At 40.2% G+C, this 27,738-nt stretch overlaps 1 protein-coding gene across 1 annotated transcript in view; it reads right to left on the bottom strand.

Moving 5' to 3' along the window:
• WASL (WASP like actin nucleation promoting factor) overlaps positions 1-27,129 on the bottom strand; it is a 53,357-nt gene extending 26,228 nt beyond the window's left edge. Inside the window, exons 1-3 of the mRNA XM_036400930.2 lie at positions 26,714-27,129; positions 1,356-1,490; positions 11-97 (exon numbers count right to left, since the gene is read on the bottom strand). Coding sequence (XP_036256823.1) covers positions 11-97; positions 1,356-1,490; positions 26,714-26,827 — 336 coding nt within the window. The 5' untranslated portion in view covers positions 26,828-27,129. The remainder of the gene's footprint in view (positions 1-10; positions 98-1,355; positions 1,491-26,713) is intronic.
• Positions 27,130-27,738: the final 609 nt, after the last annotated feature.

Genomic DNA, 27,738 nt, shown 5'->3' with positions numbered 1-27,738 from the left:
TGAGACTCACATCTCCAGCAAAGGTATGAAAATATCCTCTAGGACTATTATATACAAAGTTATTGTACAGCTCCTGCTCCCACAATAATTTCCCATCCTGAAAAGAAGAAAACAAATAAAAAGACTAAAAAACTTCAGATGAAATTGCAGTGTTTAATTTCTTTTACAATAGAACCTATTAAGAATTGGACACAGCATAGCATTAAACATCTGCCTTGCTATTATATTAACCCAATGGATAAGCTCAATCAAAATCAAAGTACACCAGAGCTTGTGGAAGGGCTGTGAAGGCCTATTCCATAGGGTCACTGTGTTCTGTTCAAATTCCAGGTGCTTCCAAAAACTTCTTTCAAGTTCTATAATCCTGCAACAGTGATACTGACAGCAGTAATAGTGACCAGTTACAAGAATACAGTGACAAAACAACAAGTGCCATAATGGAGACTTCCAGTCTCCTGTTCTTATCTCAGGCTTGACTTGAAAATAGTTAACTAAAGAGAACAAAAATCTCACCTTTTTAAAAAGTCCCACGTATTTAAATGACATTATAGCTCTGCACCCAAGGAAGAGGTTTCTGGCAGAGTCTTAACAATCAAGTGACCAAATCAAAGTCAAATGCAAGTGCCAACTGGCAATACTTAACAAATCTGAGAGACTTCGAGCACTGAATGCTGACAGATAAGGAGCTGTTTCCTGGCTGCAGAGATAATGGGAAACTTTCCAAAGTCTCAGCACAGTCAGTAGGACTTAGGTTTCTCAGTACCATTTTTGTTACAAAAACACATCTTGGACACTTTGTCTCTCAGTTCCCACTCTCTTGATCAGAATATTATAATAGGACAAAGAACTTCAGTATGAGTCTATTTTTTGTGGAGGGGAATGAAAGAAAAAGCCACCCACCCCACCCCCAGAAAGTCAGAACACACAACTTGTTTATCCAGCAGTTTTCACATGCACCACACTGACCAAAAACATTGTTTCCATCCATACATAAGACAGCATCTATTTCTTTAAACCATCCAAAGTAATGACACCCACTAGACTTTTGACAGCTATCCATATCTGTGACACTATACTAATTTCCACTAATCAGATCTGTAGAGGACAGCTTCTGAGAGCTGTGAGAATAGTTAATATTTATTTCATCCATTAAAGATGACATATATGAAATTGTTTAAATTTAGAGTACCTGAAAAAGTTATAATTAGCTATTGATAACAACTCCAACTGCACAGCTTAAAGCACAACCACTTGAGAATTTCTGAGTGCACAGCTACAACCTAACTCATTGAATTCAAAATGGAGAATGAATACAACCCAACTTAAAGGTTCTGAAAATGAAAAAGAATGCTTACCTTAATGTCAAATATTCTGATAAAATATGACCTCTGTGGATTGTCCTTTACAAGGCAAGCTACGCCACAGCACTTCTTTGACCACACGGCATTGCGATCTGCTGCGTATATCTGAACGACTGCTGAAGACATTGTCTAAAAAGAAAAGGTAGCTATTACTTTTAATGAAAAAAAAAATCATAAATTCTATAACTGATCCTTTCCCAAAGCATCTCTTAGATTTGTTCCTTGCTCTAGGCAGCAACTTTGCTGATTTCCCAGGCAGTTAACACCATAAGGTTCAAATGACCCCAAATCACTCCTGTACTTTAGATTTTCACTTCTATACAAGATTTAGACACCTTAGGAACCCAAATGAACTTACCATTCTTTTTCATGAAAAATAGCAAAGAAATTTTGCCTCTAGGAAGCAGATCAGTAACTATGGTGGTCACACAAAGTAGCCCTACTGTGCAAGGAAATGTCTGTTTAATACTTCAAACTGAATACATAGACAATACTCAAGATGAAACTGTACATTGCACAGTTCCTGGACACACTCCTGGGTACTGGAATGCAACTGGAAGACATTGCTTAATTGTTTAAGTGGTCTCTGGCACAATTTTAACCTATGCCAACTAGCAAACTCCAAAAATTCCTGGGCACAGTTTGAGAATTCACATGAGCTAGGCTCATTCCCAGCTGGCAACCAGAAACTGTCCGGTTTTCAAACTGAGAGATTCTAGTAAGAGATGAAGAATATTCCAAACCAGATTGCTTCAGTCACTAGAATATTCTTGAGCATATTTTCTAATATATATGTGGTTTACCTTAAGAGTCCCCTAAGGAAAGGAAAATGGAAGCCCTCAGAATATTTAACAGCCAAGTCATAGGGACATAAAGTTTAAATGATCTGTAATAGGCCAAACCAGAGGCTATCTAGCCTAAGATCTATGCTCCAGCAGCACCAGCTGCCAAAAGAAGGTAAGAATACAAGAATATACCATTACAACTATGGAAGCATGTCCCCAGGAACTGCCAGGCTGGAGCTCAAAGCTCCCCAGGCCAGCAGCACATACTGCATTGTTCCTTTGTGAATTTGTCTATTCGCTCTTCAGACCCACAAGAAATTCTGAGCATGATAACACTGCATAGGATTGTGTTTCACAGTTTTCTTATGTGTTGTGTGAATAATTAGCTCCTTTTATCTAGACTTTTGCCACCTGCTAGTTTCAGTTATCGTCCCTCCTTGGTCTTCCACTAAGAGATGGTGTTGATGGCTTCACAGTTGTTCCTTTATGCTGCACATCCTTTTATAGATATTTGCCACACTTCTTTGGCCTCTACACTCTCTTTAGCAAGCAACACTAGTTGCAACACAAGAAAAAAAAATATATTACACATTACCCTTGTCACTTTTACATGGATATTAACTAGTCCTACTATGTCCTTCTTTGCATAGAGATGAGACTTGTGCTGTATGAATCCAGTTTGTTAGCCCTTTGAACATAGGGTCACAATAATAGTTTTCAGCTTTGTTCTCTACTTATTTCACTATCAGTCAAAAAGCTGTATTTCCTTTATCACTATGAAATATTAAGCAGATGTTATTTTAGATCTGTTATAGTTTCAAGACCTTTCTGGATGACTTATACCTAATCTGAGTAATGGGCTCTCCATTAGGTTTTCCCCACCTGCTCCACAAGGATTACTCTGCCTTCATCAACACTGACTACTTGCCAAAACAGCAGACATCTAGAATGCAGGCATGCCTTCTTGCATTATAAGATTATCTACTAAATATCATTGTCACCATGGTCATACTTTTCATATGGCTTAAAACTCCAAAAGAATACCCTAAGTTTCATTGGATTTTTTTTTAATCAAAAACCCTTCAGTTTTGTTAAAATAGAGTCAACATAATATAGTCAGACTGACGGCTACACCTTTGGGAAGCTGAATTACCCTTGCCCAAGCACTGTGATGCTAACTTTCACAAACCAACATATATTTGTGATTCTTTTTGCAGCCACCTTGTCAGAAGTTGTCAGACTGACTACTAATCTTGCTGGTAACCTACAGAAGAAGTTAAAGCAGGTTTGTCTGATGAAAAGAGTGCTTTGTAGTCACTTCCTCAAATGCTCTACAACTAAGTGTGGAGTAAAACTTCTCTCCCTATAATCTGCAGAGTAATACGAGTAATTTAACCATAACTGCACTTGTCAGAGAAGTAAAAAGGGACCTAAAGAACTACCCATGCTACCACAACAAAACAGTTATATCTGCAACTTAATGTCATCTAAGACATGCCATTTTCTCCTCTACGTTGCAAACAGGCAATGACCTGATTTTGGACACAGCCAGGCAGATTTTGTTCAAAATCTTTGCTTCTCTAACAGCCTCTCCCACTCATTTCTCCAATACTGTCTACTTAAATTGATAACCTTATAGACACAAGATAGCACACTGGAGCAAAATGGAGCATTCTACAGTTCACATTTAAGCACAGCAACTATCTCTCCACCCCTGCAAGAAACCTTCTCACTACTCCAAGAGAAGTCCAGTTCCACTAACCTCTACCCAACAGGACTGCTCACAGAGGTGGTCTTGGTAGGAACTATACAACTTAAATTCAAGGCACAGGAGACAGTGACTTATGTCAAGACATGGCTCCTATACATTGCTGATTATCACATCTAACAGCAAAAGCACCAACTGGAGTATCTGGGTAAACCAGTAACTGTTGTAACTTGACAAGTGCTTATAAAAGCATGAACCAACGCCTACCTCATGAGTACAAAGAAGAATATTACACAGAGTGTGTCCTCATTCTGCATAATCATAATATATTTAATATATACTTGGTTACCCTGTGAGTAGAGCTTGATTTAGAAGATAGAAAACAATTTCACTGGATCTAAAGTAGGTTTTGTTTTGAGGTCTACCAAGTTTAGAGCTCAATTGCATTTTAACTTGCTCATTAGCTTCGTACAAATTCCTAATGTTGACAGTTGCAATGAGGCTTTTGCATATTAGAATATAAAGCTACAAATTCTGCTGTCATACCACTCAGGTTTTTTTATTAAAAGGGTGATAAAGGAAAAAAAAAAAGTATATTTTGGGGACCAGAGGGAGGAGGACAAAAATCCAACTCCTTTTACTTCATCCCCTGTTCATTTTCATTATGTACAGCAGTGGTGCCAAGCCTTCTGCTATTCAGCTTCTGGAACAAAGATGGTTAAAGTAATGATCCACACGATTTGGAAATTCACAGACTCATGGCAAAATTTAAAACTTGAGAAAATAAAACTTCATCTACTGCTATTCAATATAAATCCTAGCCACATAAATTCAATTTTAAAAGTTCAAATTTAATTGCATAATTACAGCATCTGAGAACATTTACACAAATATCATATTTGAATATTCTACTGCATTTACTGAGTATTTACTGTCTATTTTGAAGATCATTAATGTAGTTAATTGTTTCAGTTTCTCACAGCATTCTTGAAGAGAATCTTGCATTTAAAAGTACAGGTTCTTTTATACATAAGTATTTCTTCAGAGTAGGTCAGACCACTGATTCAACATAATGATTGTATTTTTTTCTGACATGTAGTAGGTTCCTTGTTACTACTGTATTTTCAGGAGGAGGATTTTCAAGTTGTCACTACTGCTTTTTTTAAGAGCTTTGGTGAAGCTCTTGTCCTTTTTATACAGCTATATATCTAGAAAAGGTGCATAGGGGAAAGAAATAAGGTAGTCCACCAAAAACTGCTGGGCTGTGGAGGTGAAAACCAACCTGGCTCAGCTCCCTCTATTTTTTCCACAGTCAACCTCCAGCTGGAGGACATACCATTGATTCCAGGAACCTGTCACACCCTTCAAGCTGATGAGCTATGAAGCAGCAAGTCTGTGCTGTCAGCTGTACACTGGCTGCCTCACTGGAAGAGCTGGTCTTACCCTCGGACCCATACTGCAGGATATGTGGTACCAACAAAAGGCTCGTGAAAACACCTTCTGCCTGCAAAACATAGCCACAGCCAGTCACCACACATCTGCAGAATGTGATCACAGCAGCCACTGACAGTTCCGACTGGGCAGCAGAGAGATGCGTACTTTGATCAGCTTCTGGTGTGAACATTTGCTGCAGTGGCCTGTCATGTTAATGACTAGCTGTAACTCAAGTGTTTCTCAAAAAACAGTGAAGCAAGCCAACCCAGACAGTGGCACAGCTCATCACAAAAAAGAATTATTACAATGCATGGCTTATGGCTGACAGACATTAAACACAGTGGGCCAAAAGTCACAACGAAGAGTGGCAGCAAGATTAAAGCTTCAAGATATTCAGCCACCTCAGTATACAGTAGAAGAGAAAGCAAGACCCATTTGAATGTTTTTCCCCAGTGTTTACATACAGCTGACAACAGGTTGTGGTGCAAAGATCAAAGGCTCACAAAATGACTTTGGTTGGATGTGACCTCTGTAAGTATTCCAGGCCAAGCTCCTGCTCACAAAAAGGCTAATTAAAAGCCTAGAGTTTATTTATTCAGTGTTCTGTCCAGTTAAGTTTAAGGGCTACAAAATCACCTCTGTACTTAATAATTCCCATTTTGGTGCTTGTACAAATGCATCTAGGTTTCATGCATTTCTCTAATGGTTCAGTATTGTTATGTGTTACACGTTGACAGTACTCTGAAAACACACTAGCACTAACTTTCAACCTTTTCCTAATTTTAAGAGTGATGGATTTTTTCCCATAAAGGGGCAGAACTATACATACACACAAGTTAATCACATGACAGGCTTGCTTTTCTCAAGTTATCCTTCCCAGCCCCTGAAAACGTCTTACAAATAAAACCAGGAAAAAAAGATTAAAAAAAAAAAAAGAAAATACTTTGTTCTGTAATGCAAGAATGCAAGTAGTAGCAGATGCTTTCAAGCAGAGTAACCTCTTGAAAAAACCAATGCCTATACAATGGCTGTAGCTTCTTCACCAAGTCAGTCTGAGGACCTTCAGCTCAATTAGCTAATTTTACATTTCTGTGGGAAAAAGCAAGCTATGGTGAATAGTTGTGTGCAATCCAAACCCTGTAAGAATAGAAATCAGTATTTCTCTTCTCTTTTCCATAAAGCAAGTATCTGGAAATGTTGTCCTAATCAATACTAGAGCTGGTGAGAAGACACCTATGGCAGGTATTTTTAAGACATGCTATGGTGGAAATCTTATAACTAAGCCAACATGTTGCAGCCTGACCAGGTGATGCTGGCTGGGTGCTCCTGGGTGACACATTTCTTCTTTGATACAAGACCAGGAAGACAGCCCGCAGTTTGCTCCTAGGGTAGCTGTTCCAGAATGTAGAGCTTTTGCTATTCTCTGATGCCACAACAGCTGTAATAGTTTTCCTCAGAGAGCAGGGCTCAGGAACACAGGCATGCTATCAAGTACCATTTCACTGCAGAAATGCTTAGTAAGGCCTAACTTTAATCTTGACCACAAGAACAGCAGGAAGCTTAAGTACCAAAGGAAGCTTAAGTACCAAAGCAATCTCTAATAGCCTGGCATAAGCTGAGTCAGGAAAGAACATACAGAAACAACACCATTAAGACTTGTGAATGAGAATAACAAGAAGAAGAAGTGAGACCAGGTTCTATAGAAAATTGACCTTCATTCACAGAAAATGAGGCAATTAGATAGAATTCAGTGGCTGACATTTTTTTCTCCAGATGACAAATATTCCGAAGGAAAAAAACAACCAGAATATAGCACTGACTAATCAAGCAGAGACAGCTCTTGAAATCTTAGGTGCTCTTCTAAAATAAGCTTAGGTTTTAGCAATTACACTTTTAAATGTTGGTACTTAAAATTAATTCATGTAATTCAATGCAAATGCAATTGTAATTAGACAGTGATAATAATTCCCTGTTGTTTTGCAATTGCCTTATCTTCAGTGTCATAAATACATGGAGATTCCAAAAATATTTCTGTAGTGCTCAATACAGCTATACATTTTATTTCATCACTCAATACAGAAACATAAAACCTGCTGAAGGGACAAGGCACCAGAACTTCCACCCCTTTCTCAAGGGAAGATTTCAGTGCCCTACACAAGCAAGCTATACTTGCTCTTTCTGGCAGTTTAATTTTCCTTCTGCACAGTGGTCCTGTTTCAAGAAAAAAAAAATGTAGCTTTTTTTCTTGGCATTGAGGAGTCTCCTGTCATGTGGGAACAGTCTGTTATGTTCCCTTCCTGCTAGGAAGGGCTAATAACCCACTTCTAGGGGGAACGTTCTCTCCACCATGCACTCCTACAGAAGGCATGCACTGCAACCTCTCCCAACAGCATTTTAAACAGATTGACTAAGCCTGCCACTATTGAAATGACCCCTAAGTAATTAAGCCACATAAAAAACATGCAAGTACGCTTCCCTAACAATTGCAACATTTCAAGTAGCAGAGGCATTTGCTAGAGTAGACAAAAAGACTTCCTAGCATTTTCACAAAACTTAGAAGAGTTTAATTAGGTTCAGAATCTTGCAATATTTATAAGCCCTGAAGAGTAGGTAAGCCAACCTTCTTAAGCATGGGTGTCTAGCATGATGGTAGAGGTGCAATTCAGGCCTAACAGTGAGAAATATGAACACAAATTAACATCACCACTAAATTTTAAAAAGCTCAGGAAGTATTTACAAGTGTCAACTTGTAATTGCTTTTCAGTTACACATGGGAAAGGATTGAGATGGGAAGAAATTGGAGAGAGAAAGGACCGGTGATGCTGAAGGCGCACTACTCTTGCTTACTGCTGATACCTTTATCTGAAGGACTGCAAGGATTAGGGCCCCAGACAATGGAATAAGTAAAATACATGCATCTGTCTTTTTAGGCTTTTCCCCTCTAAAAACAGTGTATCAGGCAGTGTATGGTTACTGCATCTTGTACAAGAAGTGTGATGATACTGTCTTGATAGCATGCACACACACATTCGTGCTAAAAATATTCTTCTAAGACTCCACAATATTTTTACTACAAAATTAGGTTTTTGTCAGATTTTGCAACTCTAACTGGTGTATAATTTGTTTTCACACCAGGTTGCCTCTAGAATCTTCACAACTGAGTCCAAATGTGACAGCATTCCTCCACTAGGGATTTGACTACTACTTTATTTTTAATTTGGACAAACTGTGATTACTTCAATTTTTAAAGCTATTACAACTTCTGAAGATATATTTAGCAAATTCTTAAGAATCTCATCCTTAAAGACAATTGTGTATTGCAAAAAAGCGAGCTTCAGATGTTACCAACATGATTTTAAACTAGTTTCCCATAGAAAGAAGACAAAGAACTTCAGAAGTTTGCTGACAGACTTCAGTAAGTTAGGCAGCTAGAAACAATCTTCTAATTTTTATGTCCTTTACAGGATATTGTTTTCCAAAGACCAACTGACTGCTCCGAAGACAGGAACGCTAAAGCAAGACTTCACATTATTTGACAGAACTGACAAAAGAAAGCCTTTTGTAAATATCCAATCACCTAAGTAAAACTTTATTTTGTGCAAATCAAGAAATTACTCACTTGAAAACACTGAGGCCTCACCAGTTCTACTGCTTGTGAAATTATTTGCTACAATTACCAAGTGTTCAATTTTAAGCTTATAGATTGCTTTTCATTAAATTAATTCTCCATGATTACCCACTGATTTTAAAATGCCGTGTATACAGACATCAAGAAAATAGTAATTTTTTCCAAAAAGTTAGGCTGTTAGAAATAAAGCTACTGTGTAAGAGATGCTGCTTTTTCTTATTTGAAGGCAGAAGGAAGTCAGAACTTTTTTCAGAAATAACAAAGCCACTTCAGGTATTTCCTATCGCTTCTGAAACATGAGAAGACAACTCCACATATTGCATAGTGTTATGTAGAAAAATTTAAGGAATTAAGAGACCAAAAATTCGACACTTAAGAACAGAATCCCTGTCTTGCCTGTGCCCTGATAACCAGACAAGTCAGCTGCAATATCCTCACTGAAGATATTTTATTGATGTGAATAAAGTACCAGTGATGATTAAGTGATGTTAGAACAAAATGGGATGAAACAAGGGACTGCTGTTTGACAAATCTAAGCCTTAAAAGTGCTTGTCTGAACTTAGTGTGCTGTTGTCCAGTAAAGAGATCCTTCACTCCTAATCCTCAGTCAGCCAGTTACAGACAGCTCACATTTTAATGAGTGTCTTCAGATAAAAATTCATTTGCCTTTCCAGTACCTCCCACAACCCCACAGTTCAGTTAGAGCTGGCCAACTCCTTTTCAAAACATTGCTCAATGGTGGATCACAGAAAACCAACAATTAAGGTGTGGGCAAACAGCACAGCATATAAAGCCTAATCAAACAGCACGTGATTAAGAGAGACATTCTTTTACCAGACACAGCATGAAGATATTTTTAAATCCTACAACCTCCATTCAGGACAGCACATGGAAGACTTCAGCCTTCCTGAGATGTGACATAACCATACCCACAAGCATGCTGCAGATTATAATATTCCAAGCTATCTCATCTAGCAGATCATTTACCAGCTGACATACACAACCTGGGATTTCCACCGATGAGCAAACTGAACACTGTCACTTCCTGTTTACCTGCACAGCATCACTCACTGAGCTGCACCTCGCTGCTTAATGCTGCTGAAACCTTGGCTGGCCACACAACAGCGCACACAGCAAAACAGTTACCTGTGTTCTGGAGCTGAAGTTGTTCATACAGATATAGATAATATGCTGCATACAGGCTTTCCATAAATTTGTCACTGTCTACTGCCATGGAACAGAAATTCTCGCTAAAGATGACATTTTGTCTTGCAGTTGCACAGCCTCTCCAGCCTTCCACGAAACGCTCAAAGCATGTAAGACTGTTCTTGCCAAAGCTTGGGGAATTTTTAGATGAAATGCTGAAGTTTACCTTTCAATTTTGATCCATTTTAAATTTATCAAGACTCCCAAGACTAGGATGAACCTTACATAACCATGTAAGAGATTGTACAGATACACAGATTAACCAGTTCTCAAAACTATGTTTCATGGTCATACACAAATTGCAGATTCAAGTAAAGAATCAAAAGTTTCATGCAATGCACAGGATAAAATTTGAGTTCTCCTCTGTTTTGTCCTGTTCCACTGCCCATCCAGCTATAAGAAAACCCAGCCTCTTGCCCTCAACATTCCCTTCTCTTCTACAGCAACTCACTGCCTTCATGCACTAAGGTCCTCTTCCTTCAGCCATTCCATTCTCTGCACAGTAACATTTTTGTAGATGCTACATACTAGCTGCATATTAAATGTAGATCCTTATAAAAAAATCTTCATACCCACTTTGAAGATATGAGAGTGCTTTGAGAAAAAAACCATCAGAATTCAGGCCCATTTTTTTAAAGTTAGATCCACGCAGTTCCTTATCAATCCACTTAGTGATATAGGTATCATGAAGTTTACAATTAAAAATCTGAAGAACAACAGTAAATTGAGTAAGGAAAGGATGTGAAACATAAACCTCAGGAATTCATGAATTATCCCAGCTCTGGAACACTCAATTAATGAGCCCTTGAAAATGCTATTCAGCATCCACTTGGTACTCCCAGGCCCAGATTTAAAAAACTCGTTAAAAAAAATGAGTATTTTCTTTGCAGACATGATATTTAGGTGAACTTCACTTATGAGCTCTACACTTGAAGACAGAAAATGACATAGAATTTTGACTTTTGATACTTAGGGAAGATTGAAATAAAGCAGCTTCATTTGTTTTAAAAGAACTCTTTTATAAGAGCACATTAATTACATGCCAACATAAAACAAAGAACTCCCTTCAAAATATTAGGAAATATGAGAAAAGGCTATTAAAAGTAAAACCTCTTTGAGTAATAGCCAGCAACTGGTCTCGCAATTGAGTATACAACTTGTGTCCTGTCCTGTAAAGCACACTCAATCCACTTACATAAAGGTACTTAGAGATGCAACCCCCCTCACACTTTCACCATGCCACAATTCAACATGTATTAATTCCTCCTTGAGCAGTTCACATTTAAACAGAATAGTTATGGCAATTCAAGTCAGATACAAGAAAACATAACTACATGTAAGATTTTTTTTTTTAAAAATATATACCAGCAACTTACTTTGCTATGAATAGTTATTCCCAGTGACAAGTCTTAAAAAGTTGCTATACTATGGCAGGAAATAAAGGCATGAAGATGTGTTAGTTCTATGATCCCTTGCCATATTCAAAGTTTACTGCAGGATAAAACATTAGACACCGCTGAATGCCCAGGAGATTGCTGGTTTTCATTTTGTTCTAGCAATAAGAATTTGCATGCTAATGTTTGTTTGTCCCCCATGCCTCAGTTTCCTCATGTGTAACATGTAAGGGAGACACTGACCTGCATCACTGTAAAGTGCTTTGAGAAATACTGATGAAGAAGTATTATGCTGTCACAGACAAATTATTTTTGGAGGGTGTGGGATATGTGTCAATAGCTCCTAATTGCTGCTAATAGCAAAGGTTAAGACAGGTTAATTTCCACATATGTTTTAGGTAAGAAAATGGAGATATTCTTTCACTATGGGGGGGATGCCCCTTGAGTCTAGTGACATTTATTACAGCTAACAGTTTCAATTATCACTGCCCAAAGGGGCTCCTTCTTTACAGATACCAGCACTACTTTTACCAACATGCTGTGGAGGAAAAAAGCCACTTAAATTCACCTGTCAGTAAACAAACTCTAGTTTGGAAGCAGTGTCACAGAACAGTGGTCTTAGATGCCCGAATGTACATAGATCTCAGGCTTACAATTTAAATCCCCTATTTCTATTCTAGACCAACCATGGCTGCAAATTCTTAGTAACAAAATTACTAATGCTTTTGTAAGACACCATCACACTTATTTTACACAGTACATTTAACTTGTGATTCTTAAGATGGAAGACTAAAGAGCACAATGAATACGACTCAAAACTTCCCATGTACCTGGAATGTCTCAGTCCTCTATTCCATGAAAACCCCTGAGCAATAATAATCGGTGCAGTCTCAGTATGTAGGCATTGAAAAAAAATATAAAGCAACGCACCAAAAAACAAGCAGTTTTGAAAACTAGGCACTCTAGCCTAGTTCTGAAACAGCATGTCAATAAGGGCAATCTCACCATCCTCATATATCTAGGTTCATTTACAAAGAATTCAGGCTACATAGAAAAATGCTAGGGAGAGTTTACTTTAGCTTTTGGCATTGCTACTTGGTCCCCTAAACTCCCCTAGGAGCTGAAAACTCCACTGTAATATGGCCTTTGCAGGTAAAGATTTATGTTTATACTCTCAGGTCAGGTATTACAAACCTTCAATTTCTACTACTAAAGAAAAGCCCCCACTAAAAAATAATTTGTGTTTTTGTTACATTCTCTCTGACTGTCTAAATGAGTAGTACAAAGGTAATTTAGTGTGGTTTATTGAAGGGAAAAAACCCTTAAGGAAAGAATTGCTGAGTTTGCAATATTCAACCTCCAGGGTGAAAAAAGAAATACAACCGAGCTCTGCCAAACTGGGACTTAATAAAAAGTTCAGATTAAGAATTATTTTGAAATTCGGATATTAACAATGGAGTTGACAATTTCGTTTCTGAACTTACTACCCACTATCTGAAAATAAATGCAGAGGGCTGCTGAATGGGAAAGCTCTGTCCCTGAAGCCAAAATTCTTCTGTAACTCCTTATGGTGCCAGAATATTTCTTATAATGAAGCTGCCTGCCTTACTGAACACACCAAGAAAAGCAAAAACTGTAAAGAATCTACTATTTCAAGTTAATGAAAAAGTGTTAATTTATACAAGTAAAATGTTGTAGAAAGAGGGCAGCAGGATGTTATTTTTCTACTGCACTTAACACGTCAGTGTCCATATCCAGTCACCAGTTTCCAGTTTAAGAATAAAATTAAAATATCATGCAATACTTATTTTTTCTTTCAGTGCAGAGCTGGTAGTACAAGTTCACACAGCAAAGGGAAGGAACAGATACAGTGATACTGTTCTCAATCTTAATTCTTAATGTCTGGATAATGAGAACAAAATCACCCTCATCGTAATTTGAAGATAGCTAGCTCCCCTTAACTGCTGTGTTCCTGTGTGTAGCTTGTGAGCATTGTTCAACAGCAGTAACACATATACTATATGAAAAGTTACGTGTACCCACCTGAATTTACAAGTAAAATAAAAATTATTTCACTCTACTTACACCAGTACTAGTAGTACTAGACTCATGTGAGAAACAAAGCTTACAATAAAGAAAATCAATATTTATTAGACCAATATAAGATTTTAGAATCCACAAAGTCACACAAATATAATTAACATGGACACGGTAAAGATATTTTAACAACTCTTAGGACAGAAAACATTTGTTTCAAAGAACAGCTAAAAGAATCATCTGGTCTGAAACTGACCTCTAAGCTTTTTGGTGAGTATTTTCTGAATTAATATGGAGCCAAAATATAAACTTAAATTAAAAAGATGTTAAGATAGCTTTGCTTGTGATCACAGTGAAGCTGTAACACTGGTAACTACCAATCTGTATTGCACTGCAGTCCAATCAATCAGTATTATTATCCTAATCAAGCATCAGATTTGAAGCAATACATGCTTCAGTTTCTGAACTACTTTTCTGCAAGTCTCCAAGTCTGTTCTGGAGCTGAAAGAGGCTCACATACTCAATGTTACTGGTTCCTGCTGCTTGGGAGAACTGGCAACTGCTTTCTTGTCAGGTCAAGTGTTTGTCACTATTTGAAAACCTCCACTTATGCAATAAATTACAGTGCTTTTATGACAGCATAAAATCAGTATGTAAATTGTTACACCACACTAACATAAAAATGTACATAATAAATGTTATGCTAGTTACCATCATTGAACAGATAAAAGTTATTGTGACATAATGATTATTTTTTCAGGTGTGTAACACTTTTGGAAACAAGATATTCTTTGTAAGGGCAATGATGCACCTTAAATCCCAATGGGTGAAAGAAGGTACCCCTTGTCAAAGCAGACTTTGGATTTCAGTTTTTGTGTGGATATTCCCTTCCTTTGTGGTAAACTACTTCAGCTGCTCTGAGTACCTGAACAGCCTCAATCTGTTAATATAGAAACAGAAAACTCTAGATGTTGAGCGTATGAAAGATAATATCACTCCCATGAATATGCAGTTTAGACAAAAAACAAGCTGGTTACCTCATTAGATAGAATTCAAGAAAAATTACACCCTCCTCAAGAGACTTTACATGAATATAGAAACAGGATACCTCTCCCAGTCTCCTGCAATAAATTATTACAGGTGTGGGACCTACATAATAGCAACACATTACTAGAAATTCAGTATGGTTGATACGTATCAGATTTAAGTCTGTATAACTGGGTCCTCAAAAGACCTAGAAGATACATTGCCAGAAGCTTTAAGACTGTGGTACAAGCACTCCTATAGGAAGATGGTGATGGAGAGTGCCAGTAACACAGCTGGATCTTGAGAAAGCCTTGCAGGGGGATGAGGGGTTTGGGGTAAATAAAAAAGAAAATCTTGTTTTCCTGATAGTCTCGTATCCATTCCTGGACACACAGAGCAGATTTAGAGAATAAATTGAAAGCTACTCAGCTTCACCAATGAAGTGCCCCATTGAACATCTGTTACTCAAAAGTGCATCCTTCAGAATGCCACTGCCATCCACCAGGTGCAATATTATACACAGCTTGAGAGCTTTTTACTAGATTATGTGAACTAACATCTCTAAATCTGCCAATCCCTACATAAAACCTTCGGTTCTGCAAGAAATGCAACAGTCCTCTGCAGAATTCCAGACTCCAAGAAGTCACATGTCAGTCAGCTCATTCCAGGACTAGGTTACTCTCACAAACCAGGCACCATGCTGCACTTAAAGTGCCCAGAGCACCTGAATTAAAAAACAGCCTTGATAACGCATGGCAGACATCTGTATTCAAGGCTGATTTGTTTATCTGAAGTAAGCCAGCTATGTAACAACACCCTTTGCTAATTCAGACTTGCATCATAGTGATATTTTTTTCTGTATGTGGTGTCCTTGGAGAAGTTATTTTCAGTCAAATGGATATTGGTACTGCATCATCTCATTGCTAAAACAATTACTGCAGCCAGAATAGACACGCAAGCCACCATCCTGAAATAAAGCCTAAAATCACTCAGCTGCTCTGAACCTGTTGTAGGAGAAAACTGCTTGCACAGCACCAAGCCTCATCAGGGGACTGGTTCCTGCCAGTCCTGACTTATAAAAGTGATACTGGGAAAAAATATAGCCTGAAGGGAGAGAGAGATAACCAGACACTCAAGGGGAAAAAACGGTAAAATAAAAACTTGAGAGAAGTGCTTACAGAACTGAGGCATACAAACACTATCTAGCAGATCTTGTGGACATAGAAGACAGAACAAACTGAAGTTTCCTGAACTCATACCTTTATACACCAGACAGAACCAACGACTAAGGTGAGATATCAGCACAGACAGAATATTTGATGATCAAACTGTCACTAATTACAGTACTTGACACCCTAGAATGGTCTCTGGAGCTCAATCAGGAAACAAATTACTGCATCTGAGCTGATGGGAAACTGTCATGACACTCCAAAATGCAGTTAAGATTCTAAGAGAACTAAGCACATCCCTAGAGGCTCTGAAGATGCACAGAACTTTTCTTAAATTACTTACAAACTACTCATCAGAAAAGAACCCTTCAGACAGGATACATTTTCTTAGGCCATTGTTCTGCAAACAAGGAGTGAAGTAAAAGAAATGCAGCATCCTTTAAGGTCATCTGTGCTGTACCTCACGAAGTCTGTAGAAGCAAAGCTACAAGTCAGCTACATCTCTTGACCAGAAGGCAAAATCTTTTTTTCCCTCCTGGAATCAGAGATCAGAAACCTTATGAGCTTGTAGTCACAGTATCAGTATCAAATAGACTTGGTAATTTATCCACTGCAGCAGGTGATTACGTGCACAGGCACACTTTGGTCTGCTGTAAACTTCTAGGCACCTACATTTTCTCCAGTTTCCAAAAGCAATTTCTAGGAGCAGAAAGACATTACTGAATTTTGCTGCTGGCAGGAAAAACCGGTTTGACTTGAACTTAATGTCAAAATAGACAGTTACGTGCACAGCAGCAGAGTTGACGCTTATTCTGTGATCTACATGCTACTGACAATGCAAGAAGAGATAGTTCACATCTCCCCAGCCCCAAAGCTGCTTGCAGATTTCCCTGGTTGTGCAAATATGAGTTAATAAGACCTGGGCCACTTTGTGGATATGATGGGAAATGGTGAAAAATGCATATATACATAGAGGAATAAACTCTCTTCCCAACACAACACAAATAGGGTGGTGATGGCCCTACCCCATTTGATGTACCAGGAGCTGTTAATACAACTCCAATCTCAAAACCACACTCATACTAATTTGAGAAACTACTAGACTACCACTCAAAACTGTGCCAGGAAGTGTGCCAACAAATTGAACAGCATGGATGGTCATGGAACAGTGCCTGAGTTCATGCTACTGCCCCACTTCGGTTTGTTAGCACAGCTGGCTGACACACCACAGTGAGAAAAAAGACAAGATGCATCCTTCTGCCACTAAGCTTAAATGTTATCAGCAACATAAAGGTATGGTCCAGACAGGTATGGGCAGTGTGAGAGATGGACTCCTTGGTGACACACATGAAGCCTGGACTAGCAGCATGAACACTTTTTTGATAAATAAATTTCCATAAACAATATGAAAAGAGGACAGAGAAACAAACAGGATTTTTTCTGTCATTTACAGGCAGAAAAGACCAGAGGTGTTCAAAGAGGCTGTTAAGCAAAAGCCTCAATGATGAACTGAAGCATTCAAAGTATGACTTTCTAAATGACATAAAAAGATGACGTTAAAACCATGACATGGAGTGAGATCTACATATCCCAGCAAAACATTTAGCACCAAATCCATCTTCATGCATCCTATCAAATAAAACTGTCGCACAACTATAGGTATGTTGCATCTAGATGTTTGAATTAAGGCAAGGAAGGTTGTGACCTGAGCAGAGGCAACAGCTGTTATTATCAGTCTCTCAGGTACAGAAATACTGGCACCTAAATATGATATGGGACAAATCTCTTAAAGACAAAACTATTTTCTAAAATAAAGAAATGGTGCATGGAATCGCTGAGTTCTAGACACCACGTGCAACCACCACTTTCTGCCACAATCACACTTTAGATTTAAAGCTATACAAGGTTTTAAAGTTCCAGCTACACAAACTGAGCCCTGTGCCACCAGTACAGTGTAACACAAAGAGGCCAACATTGTTTAAGAAAGGTCAAAATTACATACTATTGTATGGCTAAAAGATACTGGTTCACATAACATTAACACAAAATTAAGACCAAACCCTTAATATCAGGTTGATAAAAATATAAACGCTAATAAATGCATATCCAGTTATAAAATGAATTCCATACCTGAGACACTCTTAACTAAAACCTAAAACAAATAAAGAAAAAAATAGCCCTGCATTTAATTTGTTAGAAACTACTTCTTCCTTCTCTGCAAACGCAAGGGGAAGCTTTTGCCTGTGGTATTGCACAGAGTGCACACCACTACAGGATGTTCATAGTTTTCTTCCTCTTTTTACTTAACCACAAGAATCAAGCACAGTTTTAGAGAGAGGAGCTTATTTGGATGCCTCTGTGTATATTTAGTGTCATAAGCCAAGTGATGTTTCTGTTTGCTTTGGCTGACTGAGGGGGAGTAAAGGGAAAAAATGTCTACTTAGAAAGAATGACCACATCTTAGCTGTGCTCACAGAGAGCTGTCACATGGTTAGAGGAGCAGGAAATAACTTACAGTTCAGTCGAAGCAGGACTAAGCAATTCTGTGGTTTCAAATCTGAGCTTGTATAGTTGATGAAGCTGTATCTTCCAGTATACAGTTTCTTAATAGAGCAGTTTACAAACTGGAGAGTCCAGTCCTGCCTGGAGAAGCAGCAGCGAAGGGTGGAGCAGTGCAAGAAACCTGAGGAATACCATACTCCTGTTTCTGTGTACACTTCTCATATCCACCAGAAGTTCTCTTCCCTATAACAACATTAACAATGTCTTTGGCCAGTGAAGACAAATACAGGTGAGAAATGAGTAATGGCCAGGTCTCAGGCTCTAGTGCACTCCATGTCTGCAGCAGCAAAAGCTGCCTGGCATAGACATTGCCTCCTCTCCTCATGACTTTCCTTATGCAGTGCTCTGCTGAGCTACAACACAAATGCCATGTCTGTCCCAGCACTGCGTATGGGTAGGACTACACATCTGATGTGACAAATCAGATCCTTCCTTGCTCATCCTTAAGAACAAAGGAGCTGAGGAACTGAGGAGGGGGAATAAGGGAGTGGAGGGGAGAATGGTGAGGAAGAGAGCCAGTCCTACCTGGAGATCTTTGTGCAGATGATGGATGCAGGAGCTGAAGGGAGAAAGGGAAATTCTGGAAGCACTTGAGGTGCAAGAAGAAAACAGGAAAGGAGGAAACCCTGCTACTGGGACAGGGCAGAAAACTTACTAAAAACATAAAAAGCACGTGTGTTAAGAGTACAAGGAGAACATGATGAAAGCAGACGTGAGATTTGGAGGGAAGAGGTCACTATGCAGGACTTCAAGGTACATCAGCAGGATGCGGCTTACAAAAGAAATAGTGGTTACATTGATTCCTAAAATAGAAAATTCTTTTAAAGTCAATAAATTACTGCTTCTGTTACAAAATGTACTAGGGAGGATGTAAAATAATCGGTCACTTTTCTTTATCCCCAACACAGAAAAATATTAAAATAACAAATTAATATTAATTTCTTATCCACAAATCACACACATGTAAATTAGCTGCCACCTCAAGAGGGGAGAAAATATTTAAAATTTACTGCCAATTTCCCACTTCCAAATATTATTGCTCTTCAGCCTACACAGCAAGACAAGCACTAGGGCTCATTACTTAATCTCAGCAAGTGCTGGCTAACTTTTGGGACAGCCATTACCATCAGTAATACTTGAAGTAAACGCATTTCTTAAAAGTATCTGCAATCTTAAAGGCAAGAGTTACCTTTGCATAATTGAGAGTCCAAATAATGAAAAACAGTTTTCAAAGTTGTTCAAAACTGTGAAAGTCACACTTTCTTTTGCTAAGTTGGTGTTTCTCAAATTGCAGGCATGGTACCTTCAGATACAAAATGTGCTTATATGGGAGCATATCTGTGCTTATTAAATACACCCCCCTTATGCTGCATAGTGGCTAATAAACAAGGGGAGATAAAGGCAAAATAACACATTTGCATTGAAGGTAAAGGAAATGAATGCAGGGAAATTCTGAATTACAAGATATTCTGTAGGGGAAAATGATATGTGAAACTGTCTTACAGAAATGGAAACACAACCTTAGTGTGATCTTTCAGCTTTCAACTAGACACACTGGAGGACTGAAAAATGTATTAACACTGTTTCTTAAAAAACCTAAAAAGAAAACACTGTGTTAAGAGTGAGGATTTTAAGGACAGCTAAATAAACAGTAGAGGGAAAAACAGCCTCACCAAGGTGGGGATGCATGTATGAAAGCAAGTGCCTAAAGTGAGAAGCAATCTGCAAATGTGTCGTGGAGCTCTGCAGCCAGCAACAGTTTTCTTGCCAGCAATGATAATCTCCACAGAACATTATGTCTACAGGAATTGAGTAATTCATTTAATGAACTTATTCCAGAATCATATGTTCTTAACACAGACATTCTAATTTGAGATACCTAAAGTGTCATTTACTGCACAAAGAGGTGTCAGCAAAACTGTCTACCTTTAACTCAGAAGTGTCTGAGAAAACACTACTAAATTTTAAGAATTAAGCAAGTGAGTGGCTTTCTAAGAAAGTGTCCCAATGATTGTTTGAACTGCATCTTTTCTTTTTCTATTTGGACCTTTGAGAACACCGCTCCTGTGATGATCACAGTACACTTCAGGATCTTCAAATTTAACTACAATTGACCTGAAGGTCACACCTATTGTTCCCATTTTATTGGATATCCGGGCACCAACAACATGTCTGGAAGCCACAAAAGATGGTGTGGCAGTGCACCCAAGCAAATATGGAGAAACTAAACTATCTTGTACAGCATCTGAGTCATGTCCCAGGTAGAGCGGGCTGTTTAAAACCACCCATGAAGTAGAACTTCTAGTTCTACTAAATCCACTCTGCAATATTTACTGTTACAAGGAGAACCAACTAGCCAAAAAAAAAAAAAAAAATCCCTCTGTGCTTGTCAGCCTTTCTTCAAGAAACTGTACCCTAACCTACCAATCAGCAACTCTGTCTAAGTGCCTGTGACACATTTTCGTTGCTTCCTGTATTTTATTATCTAGGTATTAGGTAATGAAACCATAAGTCTCCTGTATACTAAGTTTTATTTCTGTACTACAAAGATTCCTCAAGAGACAAGCCTATGAAACACACTCACTGGAGGAGAGGACACTATAAATCTTACCACACAGCTTCAAGTCAATGGCAAATTTTCTCAGCAAACAGAGCATTTAGAGCTCTACAAACCCCATGTACAGACAGTTCTGCCTATAAAAAGTCAATGACAGGATCAGGCCTTTTTTCACGTTGGTTAATGAACTAGTACAAAGTTCCTAGGTGGCACTCACTCATCACATACAAATATCTTCAACACTTCACTCCATCCATTCCAGCACTAAGCACGAAGCTGCCAGCGGCAATTGCTGCCACTGCTGGCACCTGCAGCCACTATCAATGAAAGCAGTAGATGAGTTCTTAATGCTGGCACAAAGTAGAGCAATAAGGGTCATAGGAAGTTCTAAAGAAAAAACAGGTGAGTTTTTTCAGGCAGAAGTACCAGAACTCTTTCAAAAAAAGAAATTCAAGATCTAAAATTAGAGCATTCCCCATTTTCATGTTTTTAGCCTGAAACTGCATGGTTCTTACAAGATTAATCTTACACTCTTCACTTGCAACAAATTCGGCTAGTACTACATCTTTCAGAACCCCAGAAGAAATAAGCAGAGAGAAACACATTCTAGTGATAAAATATTCAAAACAATATTTACAAGCAGGTAATGCCAAGAAATCACATCAATTTTCCATTAAAGGAAGAACAAAGTAGTCTTTACATTTAGAAGTTTGCATGAAATAGCAAACTCAATGCTTATCTTCTAACAAGAACCTACCTCTTCCTTGGGCGCGCTCCTAAGCAATCTGAACTAGGCTATCTGAACATCTTGGTGAAAAACTTGCAATCAAAACTTGACTGTGCATCTGAATCCTTAATCAAAACTCTGCCCTCTTCTAAATTCCTTAATATGACTCTTAGCTGTGAAAAACCAGTAAGTTACAACACAATACCTTGTGACTACAAATTGTTTTCATCCTGTTGTGTATGTATACCATAGGATTCCAGAGCACTTATCAGGAGCATGAGTGGCATACTTGACCATCTGATTAACCACAGAGATGCTGAGAGACTTCTGGCACTTGACTGCCTCCAAAACAGATAAAATATATCTACAAAGATGCTCAGAAGAGCTTAATGTTGAAGCCTTAACAGAGTGAGGTACAGGTTGTGCTTGCCTTAGATCACCCTTCATTCAGCAATACTTAATGCTTCACAGCAGATACACAGTGACTGAAACTTGTAGCAGGACTCACTCCTCATATCAAGACACAATTTGTCTAGCACATGAGGTACAAGAACAGCCAGGAGAGATATAACCACTACAGCCACTGAACAAAAAAACTTCTGTTAGCTGAGTTTCTATCTTAAAGTCAGTTGAATACGAGATTTAGATTACTGACAGTGAAGTTTATTGACAATTTTGGGATTTTAAGACCTAAATTTCTGTCTTTTTCACCTTAACCATAGCCCACACTTCGTGAATTGATGCTTTGTCTCAAATGCATACAGCTACGAGATGCAGTGCCTTCTAGACTGTTCCCAAGCAGTCTCAGAACATTTCTCATCCATGGGTAAATAAGCTAAGGCAGTGAACTATGCTGTAAAGACATTAATAGCAAGCTGTGAGCATGAGAAACATACTATTATAAGGACAATGGTTGTACCTCTTGTTCTACAGTCTGATATGATCCATTACTGTGAAAATCAGTTTTGTAGGCACAGGTTTGGTTCAAAGGAACTGTCAAAACCCCACTGTCATTTTCTCTACAATGGAAGATTATCACCAATAAGTTGTTCAGAGAACTCACTCTAGTGGATACTAGTGAGGTGTCCAAAGATGCTACATGTCTTTTGTAGAACAGGGCAGATCTCAAAAGAAATCCAAGTGTAATTCTCACTACTCTTCTCTTCCACAAGACCCCATCCTTTACACTTTATCTTTTCCCTCCACATCTCATTTAAAAACAAATGCAAAGATGAGAGAATCACCACTGAATTAATGTGTCAGTTCTCCATACTTGTACAGGGGATAAGTATTTTTTAAACTGCAATGTTAGCCTTTTTTGGATGTACAGACTGCAGCTAAACTCAAACTGAGGAGTCCCAACACTTCTCAGACACATAAGTTGCCCATTACTCACATCTGTAGTCTACCTTCAAGACCTAGTTCATGCTGTTTTCATAAGCACAAGTAATCTTACAAGTCCCTTCCTGATAAAACATTTAATTCTTATCAATTAAGAACTATAACTGCCACTCAAGTTTTTATTTTGTTTTATCTCAGCTATTACTGCAATTTGTTCTTTGGCTCTGATACACAAACTTATTCTGGTCACGTGCACTTTTAAAAGCAGCCAGAACAGTTTTCTTAGTTAGCTTACTGCTGTGTCACTTCTCTTTCTGCATCCTTCACCAGTTCCTGTTTACCATATGAACCACAGCGAGATCTCACAAAGAACAACATATTCCCAGCCTTATTCCTTGCACCTTATCCAAGTGTTGAGTCGCACTTCTAAGCAGCATAAAACATCCATACTCCATTCTACCTACTTCTAATGCTACCAAGTACATACTTCTCATGGTTTGTTTCTCAAAAATTATTTCTACAGAATAAACTAGTTTTTCATTACTGACATCTCTGACCAATATTAATAATGGAAATTACAAAAGTTACTTCTTTATTACAGACTATAAAATGGACACCTAGCATTTACTTTTTCTTACAAAACTAATCATTATTTAAAGTAATGATTAATAACTAACCAGAACTTATGCAAAAATTTTTAAGCTGGCCATAACCACAAAAATCATTAATATGCACAAAACTAATCTCATAGCTCCACTTAGTATAAGTGTACATAAAATTTTATTTCCACATTATTATTAGAAAGTTACTGAAAACTTTTTACAGAGAGCAAATTTTACACCTGACCTAGATAACAAAGGTCACAAACCTGAATGAAAATTAGTTACATGCCTAAACAATGGAAATCCTAAAGGGCTTTATGCTGGATATATTCTGCAAATAGTTCTACATCTGGATTCATATTTCAGCCAAATTAACTATAGCTACAGCTTTGACTATTAGCCAGTGGCTTGGTTTTGAATGCCTGATCTGTCATGGGCAAAGGTATTTTAATTGCTTGTAGATTCAGATAAACATTTTACAGCTCAGCAAGTAGAGGGGAAAAAAAGAGTAGATAAGAAAACCAATTACCCTCTGTATGTACACTTGCCTATTACTGAGTTTCTCAAAGTATCAGTAGTAGTGTGCAGAATGGTATCAACCTCAGCAACACATAGAGTGATGGCTCTTCAGCATTTCCCCCTCTCACAGGAAATTTTTCTATCAGGGATCACTTAAGAGGCCATTAGAACTGTGTCCATTTCCAAGTTCACAGACTGTGAGTACTCAAAGTTATACGCTACTTGATATATTCCTTTGCTTTCCCATAGAACAAAAATCAGATAATTGAATCCTCAATGTTACTTCAAAATAGCTGCCTTGTTACCAGTCAGAAATAAAGAAAAGACTGAAATAAATCAGGTTCAGAGCACCACATGCTTTCTTAACTAAGCCCTTCAGGTCTGATAGCAGCACTATGGAGTCCATTAAGAACTCTATAAATTATTACTACAGAGAGTATCTTAGGAGCATGGTTTAATGTCTCAACTTTCCTCTGGTGTTTGCTGCAGTAGTGATATAAACACGAGATTTAGCCAAACAAAACCTAAAATTATCTCAATGTGGCTGATACATCCAACAGCCTCTCTATGCCCCAGTGACAGAAACACCACCTGCACCAGCAAGGCAGCCCAGATATTTCAGGTGATTGCAAGAGCAAGCATTTAGCATCCTACAGAACTCACAACATTTTCCTTTCTTAAAAAGCAGCACTTAGAGTCAGAAACTTCACTAATGAGTAATTCAAACATGGATATTATGAGATCAAATATCATTAACAAAAAGGCATTTATCAGCATAGCATGTTGAGTCAAGCTAGAAGGTCATGAGCACCAAGAGTCCTACTGCACCCCAACAGATACTGTGGTTTCAAGTTAGACAGTTGAGGCTGTTACCATCTCCAGGTACCCATTCCACTTCCCTGCTTAAGACAGTGCCCTCCAAGGGGCAGAATATTCGATCTGTTCACTTGTTTCTGGATTTCTGGCACATGCCACACAGTAAGCCAAAAAAGCCTGGTTAAATACCTCTAGATCTTCAGTGCTTAAGTCCTCAAGACTGAGAAGAAAATAAGCCTATGATTAACTTAGAGAGCACAAAGGGATGGGAAAAGAGGAAACAACAGATCACAATTTAAGAACCTCAATTAGAAAGTCATCCAATATTCAGTGTAAATCAGAAGAATATCTACTTTCAAGCAAGCCATAAATCCCATGACACCCAGATCCTGTTAACATCTTTACCTCCAGTCTGCTTTCAACATACTACTTATGCAGAAAATTTGGGAGCTTAACTAGGTGAGTTTTACAGCTGAGTATAACAGAAATTAAAAGTGGGTTCACCTGACAAGAAAAACAATCAAGTTACAGAAAAGCAGACTGAAAATCAATTTACACACAAATTCATGCACTATTTTTTTATATTTAAAGAAAAACTGTTTTTTTCTTCTTTCTTAGCAAAGAAATAGAAGATATGAAACATTGCCTGAAACTAACTGAGGCATTTCTATAATTCTATACTTTTCAAAACATATACTTTAGGGTCATACCTTCTGACACACAACTTAGTTACTGTGAAAGCATCTTATCTAACCCACCGCAAAGTAAATATACTCTACTTCCCGTTCCCTTGGTGCATCTTATGTTTTCCTCACAGCAGTTTGATCAACCATACCATTTCAAAGTCCAGAGAGTTATGTGGAATCAATATAACTGCACGGATATCCTGCTTTAAGTCACAGTTTTAAGTTCATGAAACACTCTCCATAGCTATACAGCAAGTGCCTAACAGTATTTTAGGTACGAGACACAATGCACCAGAATAGTCATTGTTTTGAAAATCACTATTTTTAAAAAAGCAGCTTCTTTTCCAGTGAAAGTGTTCATCTTTTGAAGCTTTCGAATAGTTCTTTAATTTAGATAAGTAGTTTTAGTACAGTTTTATGTTACATGCAAGAAGGTATTCTGAAACCGAACTTACTGATATAGAAATAGGAAAATATGCAGTATTTGAGTACACGAACTTGTTTACGCTAAGAAAAGTACAGGCTGAACCCAAGGCAGGCCTAGCACTGATACGAGCCTTCCTACAACTTCGTCCAACACTGCTTTGTTGTACCGCCGGTGCACCTGGGGTCCGTCCCAGCCTCGTCGAGCCATGGAACTTGTACGGCCCCGGAGCCCCGCGGCTGCTGCTTTACGGCCGGCTTCCCCTGCAGCGCACGGGTCGGCGGCAGGGCAGCGGGAGCCCGGCCGGCCCCCGGGAGCTCCATATGCCGATGGACAGCGAGGCGCGGAAGGACGGCGCCCACACCGGTGCCCGAGTCGGTCTCGGAGCCGCCCGGCGCGCCCGGTTTCGAAGCGAGCGAAGCCGGGGCCGGCGCTCAGGGCCGGCAGCCCCGCCGGACCGGGCCGGCCAAGGGGCCGCTGCCGCCGCCGTTCATCGCTCCCCGCCCTGCGCTGCGGGCGAGCCGGGCGGACAGCGAGGCCTGCGAGGGCCGCCCCCCGCCCGACGCCAGGACGGGGCAGCGGAGCAGGATGAAACTTCCGCAGGCTCAACTTCCCAGCGCCCGGCCGGGCTGTCCTCACACGCCCCCGCCTGCCCCGGGCCCCGACCCGCCGCGCCCTGGTGGGCCGGCTGGGGGTGCCCCAGTCCCCTCGCCCCCCCGGTCAGGACTTACAACGCATTTCTTGCCGAGGAAGCCGAAGAGGCTCTCGTTCTCCTGCGGGGTGAGCAGCAGCGAGCCCACGTTAGTGACCCGCCGCTGGGGCTGCTGCTGCGGGGCGCCGCTCATGGCCGGGGCCGGCCCGGCGCTACCCTCGCCGCCCTGCGACCGATGGCGCCCGCGGCCCCTTCCTCCCCTTCCTCCTCCTCCGCCGCCGCCGGGGCCTCACAGCAGCCGCATCGCTGAGCCTCTTCGCGGGGCCGGGGAAGGAGGGAGGAAAAGAGGGGTGGCGGGGAGGGTGCCGGGGAGGGGGGCGGTCGGGAAAGGGGGTGCCGGGCAGCCGTGCAGCCGAGCCGGAGCCGCTCCGCGCCGGAGCCGATCCTGATCGCTCCCGCCCCTAAACTTCCAACTCCGGCCCGGCCCCAGCAGCCGCGCGATTCAACATGGCAGCGGGGGCGGGCGAGACCACGGCGCGCGGCAGCCAAGGGGGAGCCCGGCGAGCGCGCGGCCGCCGCGACCATGTGCTGTGCGGGGGGAGGGGAGGGCGTCGCCTTCCGCGCCCGCCCCCTCGGTACCTGCCGGGCCGGGCGGTGCCGGGGCTTCGGCGGCCCGCGGGGGCGAGAGGGGGAGAACAGGGGTGATCAGAGCACGAAGAAGAAGAAAGACAAGAAAATGACGAAAAGGAGGAGCGGTCGCCGCCGTAGGGACGCGGCCGCTGTCCCGGAGCCGTGGGAACCGCCGGGTCGCCGTCAGGGGCAGTGCCGCCCGGTGCTGGCTGAGGCCGTGGGGAGCTCGGGTCCGCGCTCGGAATCGCCCGGAGCGTGAAGGGGCCCCGACAACATCGCCTGAGCGCGGGGTACCCGGGCCGCCCGCGGGGGTGCGGGAACCAGCGTGTGCTGGAAGCTGTCAGGGGAGCCCGGTGTAGTTTGTAACCCAAAAGTCTTTTCTCGTTTTGTGGCAGAAAGGAAGCTTTTTGCCCAGCCGGCGTGTCGCTGTGCCAGCCAGCGGGGAGGCCGGGCGGGGGTGTCACCCACCCACGG

Source organism: Molothrus ater, chromosome 5 (genome assembly GCF_012460135.2).
Source record: "Molothrus ater isolate BHLD 08-10-18 breed brown headed cowbird chromosome 5, BPBGC_Mater_1.1, whole genome shotgun sequence".
Lineage (NCBI taxonomy): Eukaryota > Metazoa > Chordata > Aves > Passeriformes > Icteridae > Molothrus > Molothrus ater.
This window is presented reverse-complemented; position numbering and strand designations above follow the sequence as displayed.